Consider the following 3,826-nt stretch of genomic DNA (forward strand, 5'->3'; position numbering starts at 1 on the left):
TGGGAAGGCCCGCGAAAAATACTCCAGGAATAAAGCAGCAATATTGTTCAGATAGGTGAACAAATTACACGGGTTTAAGTGGCGAAGCTCTTAGACTAACCAGATAAAGTGGTCAGGCAACTTTCCACTCTGAAAACGTTACTGGAAACCGATGAAATGCTGTGAACGCTCTCAGTGTATTCAGTGAACTCTGTCCTGCTGGTCCATGAATGCTTTTTTTTAAAGATAATACAACAACTTAGGGTTTGTTTTTTTTTTTGTCTTCTTTCCTATTCACGATTAAAAATGTGATAAATCAGGTTTTTGGCTCTGAATAACAATGGCTTGATTTAGATTTCCTAGTAAATCTATTCAAAAGTGAAACAAAGACAGCCTTTAGAGGATACCTTACACCTCACCTGGACCAGGCACATAAGGGCAATTCAGATAAAAATCTTGTTAGCAATTCAACAAGAAATAGAGGATTTTCTCTTTTCCCTGCTTCAGGCTTTATTTAAACTCATTGTTCAAAAATGAACAGAGTGGTAGTTGGAATCTAATTTACAGATATAGTTTAGACGTCTAACTTTAAATTAGAAGATCACACAAGAAAACCATTTACACGTAAATGTTAAAACCATTACTTAATCTTTTTTTTTCACTTTATATTACATAAAGCCAAAATGAAACTAAATACATGTTAGCCAGCTTCATTCACAAACATTAGTCAAAATATACACATTACAAAAGTAAACCAAAAAAAGAACTCTAAACTGATGAAGGATTTTTTTCTCTAAACTTTGTTTTTCTTTTTTTTTTTAAACGCCATTTGCAATTGAATTGCAGTCGCTCTAAAATAAGCTAAACAGGTAGAGTACTCCAAAACACATATGAAACACTTCATGTTGGTGGGGGAGACGGGCTTTCTTTTAAATGAGAATACTCTTCTGTCAAAGCAAAGCTCTGTTTCAGTTCAGCTAAATAATAAATAGATAATTATCACTCAGACAAAAAAGTCTGATTTAACCTTAGATAATATTGCGATCCTTGAGCAGTCTCACAATATTTTTATTCCCTTTGAAAGGCATTCCTTTTTTTTTCTTTTTTTTTCAGGTTAAAACTGAATCGACCGTGGGCGAAGTAACTAACAGAGTTTTCCATCCGAGACCTAACATTTCCACAGAGATATACAAATTTACAGTCTGAGGGTGAGACTTAATTAGTGGAGGGGGGGGAGGGAGGGAGGGGAACACACGGGGTCCGAGTCACGCTTCTTATCCTATGGAAATCATGACCCACGCCTGTCAGCATCCCGTAGCCGCGGAGGGCAGAAACTCACGCGGGACAAGGCGCGGAGCGGGACGGGCAGCATCCCACACCGCCGACATCTTTCTTTGCATGGATCCCACGAGGGGATACAAACCAAGGACAGAGCGACCCTACCCTTTCCCGGGGCCGCACCTGGCCCTGCCCTGCCGAGCCGGGGCCTCACTACCCCCAGCCACCCCCGTCTCTCCTCTCGGTGGCGGGGGTGCTACAGCGGGGCTGTTCTGAGTCCAGCATCGCGCGGGGTGCGAGGAGCGAGGGAGGGGAAAGCCGGAGCTGGCGGACGGGCGTTACCCGCCGTGTCTGTCCCGAACACACACTTTAGGGGGCAGGACGGATGGGTTACTTTTTTTTTTCTCCTTCTTTTTTTTTTTTTTTTCTTTCCTCTTTTTTTCCTCTTCTGTTTCAGCTGGGCTATCTGCACAGACCGCATGCAACACACATAAGCTCTACCCGAGGCAGCGGGCGGGGGACGCGCAACAGGTCGGCCACCGCCCCGGCGCTCCCCCCATCGCCTGCTCCGGTCACCCTCCGCGGCCCCGGCGGCGCCTCGCCCCGCTCCCCGTGCGCACGTATGCGCCGGCACCCATCCAGCCGGGCGCCGGAGCTCTGCGCGGGCATCCCTCGACCACGGGTCATAGGGCCGCGGCGTAGGCTGCGGGATAAGGGTCCAGCTGGGGCTTGCCCATGCCCGGCAGGAGGATGTAGGCCAGCGGCGGCTGCAGCCCCGGGCCGGGCCAGGCGCTGCAGTTGCAGGGGATCATGTAGCCCGGGTTACCGGGCGACGGGTGCGAGTGCGTGTGCCCCCCGGCGGCGGCTGCGGCGGCGGCGGCGGCAGCGGCGGCCCCGTGGAAGGCACCCGCCCCGCCGGCGCCGGGGTAGCCCAACGAGGAAGCGTAGGGCAACCCGGAGCCCGAGGAAGAGGAGGAGGATGAGATCTCGGCCATTTTGGAGCCCAGGTCCAGCAGGGAGTAGGGGCTGCTGGCGGCCGCGGCGGCGGCGGCTGCGGCCGCGGCGGCGGCCGACTGGGGGAAGAAGACGCGGGCGGCGGCGGCGGCAGCGGCGGCTGCCGCCTTCTCCGGGTTGGCCAGGAGCGACTCGGGCACCAGCCCGCCGGCCGCGCCGCCGTGCAGCCCGCCCGCCTTCAGCCCGTGCGGGTGCTCGTGGTCCGCCACGCCGCCCAGCCCGTAGGGCACGGGGAAGGCGAACTTGTCCTTCTTGAGCAGCGTCTTGGGCTTCCGCCGCGGCCGGTACTTGTAGTCGGGGTGCTCCTTCATGTGCATGGCCCGCAGCCGCTTGGCTTCGTCGATGAAGGGCCGCTTCTCCGACTCGGTCAGCAGCTTCCACTCGGCGCCCAGACGCTTGCTGATCTCCGAGTTGTGCATCTTGGGGTTCTCCTGGGCCATCTTCCGTCGCTGCGCCCGCGACCACACCATGAAGGCGTTCATCGGCCTCTTGACGTGATCCACCGGCTTGGACATGGTGTCCCCCCGCCGCCCCGGCGAGCCGTCGCCCGCCCCGCACTGGCGGCCGCCTCCTCCGGGATCGTCTCCCGCCTCCTCCTCGCCCCCGCCGCGGTCCGCTCCTCCAAAAGCAATCTCGGCGGGTGCCCAGGCGCGGCGGCACCGACTCCCGCGGGTGCGGGGCGGCGGTACCCGGTGGCCCCGCTCCGGGCGCGGGGCGCTGCCGAGCGGCGGCGGCGCCTCCCCGTCAGGGCGCTGCGGCGGGCGGCTCGGGCGGGACGGCCTCCGTTCCCCGCCTGGGCCTCGGAGCCTCTGTCCGCGCCGCCGATCTCCGGTCCAGGGCTCTTCTTCGGAACACCCCGCAGGCGACAGTAGCCGGAGTCCAGACGGGACCGCAGAGAAGTCTCGACGGCGAGGGCGGGATCCGGCGGCAGGCGAGCAGAGCGGGGCGTGAGGGTCCTCGTTTCACTGCGGACGCGATGCTCCTCAGCGGTCTCCGGTGCGGCGGCAAGCCCTGGACGGAGCGGCGGTCAGAGCCCGCCCGGTGCCATCGCCGCCCGCGGAGCTCGGAGGGCAGCCCGCCGCGGCGCGTTGCGGGGTCGGGTGGGACGGGGTCCGCGGCGGCTCGGGCGCTGCGGCTCGGGCCCCAGGGGGCGCGGGCCGCCCCGCTCACAGCCACCCCGCTGCGCCCGGGGGGGCGCGGCGAGCAGCCCGCTTCTCGCACATACTCGCCGGGCGCCGTTCGCAAGCGGCCGCCGGGCGCCGCGGGCCTCCTGGTTCGCGCCGCCGGACAAACTTCGCCAAGTTTCGGCGGGATACGGGGCACTCCGCTTGCTGCGCGACTCCCCCTTCTCCGGCAGCCGCCAGGTCTCTCTGGGTTTTCTTGGCCGCCGACTCGGAGGGGCGGCGGGGCGGGCGGGAGCGGCGGGGGGCGGAGGGAGGAGGAGGAGGCGGCGGAGGCGGGGAGGGGGGGACACACCTAATTAAGATCCTCGGCGGTCCGCGCCCGGCGGGCCGCCGGCCGGGCTGTGAGGCGGGCGGCGGGGGCTCGCAGCCGG

The 3,826-nt window shown here is 60.6% G+C and overlaps 1 protein-coding gene across 1 annotated transcript in view; it reads right to left on the reverse strand.

The window, feature by feature from the left end:
- The window catches only part of SOX21 (SRY-box transcription factor 21), a 3,201-nt gene extending 393 nt beyond the window's left edge, over positions 1-2,808 (reverse strand). Inside the window, exon 1 of the mRNA XM_032100048.1 lies at positions 1-2,808. This exon is cut by the window's left edge and continues 393 nt beyond it. Within this exon, the coding sequence (XP_031955939.1) occupies positions 1,941-2,786 (846 nt within the window). The 5' untranslated portion in view covers positions 2,787-2,808 and the 3' untranslated portion in view covers positions 1-1,940.
- Between the last annotated feature and the right edge of the window lie 1,018 nt (positions 2,809-3,826).

The sequence above is a fragment of the Corvus moneduloides genome, chromosome 2 (assembly GCF_009650955.1).
Source record: "Corvus moneduloides isolate bCorMon1 chromosome 2, bCorMon1.pri, whole genome shotgun sequence".
Classification (NCBI taxonomy): domain Eukaryota; kingdom Metazoa; phylum Chordata; class Aves; order Passeriformes; family Corvidae; genus Corvus; species Corvus moneduloides.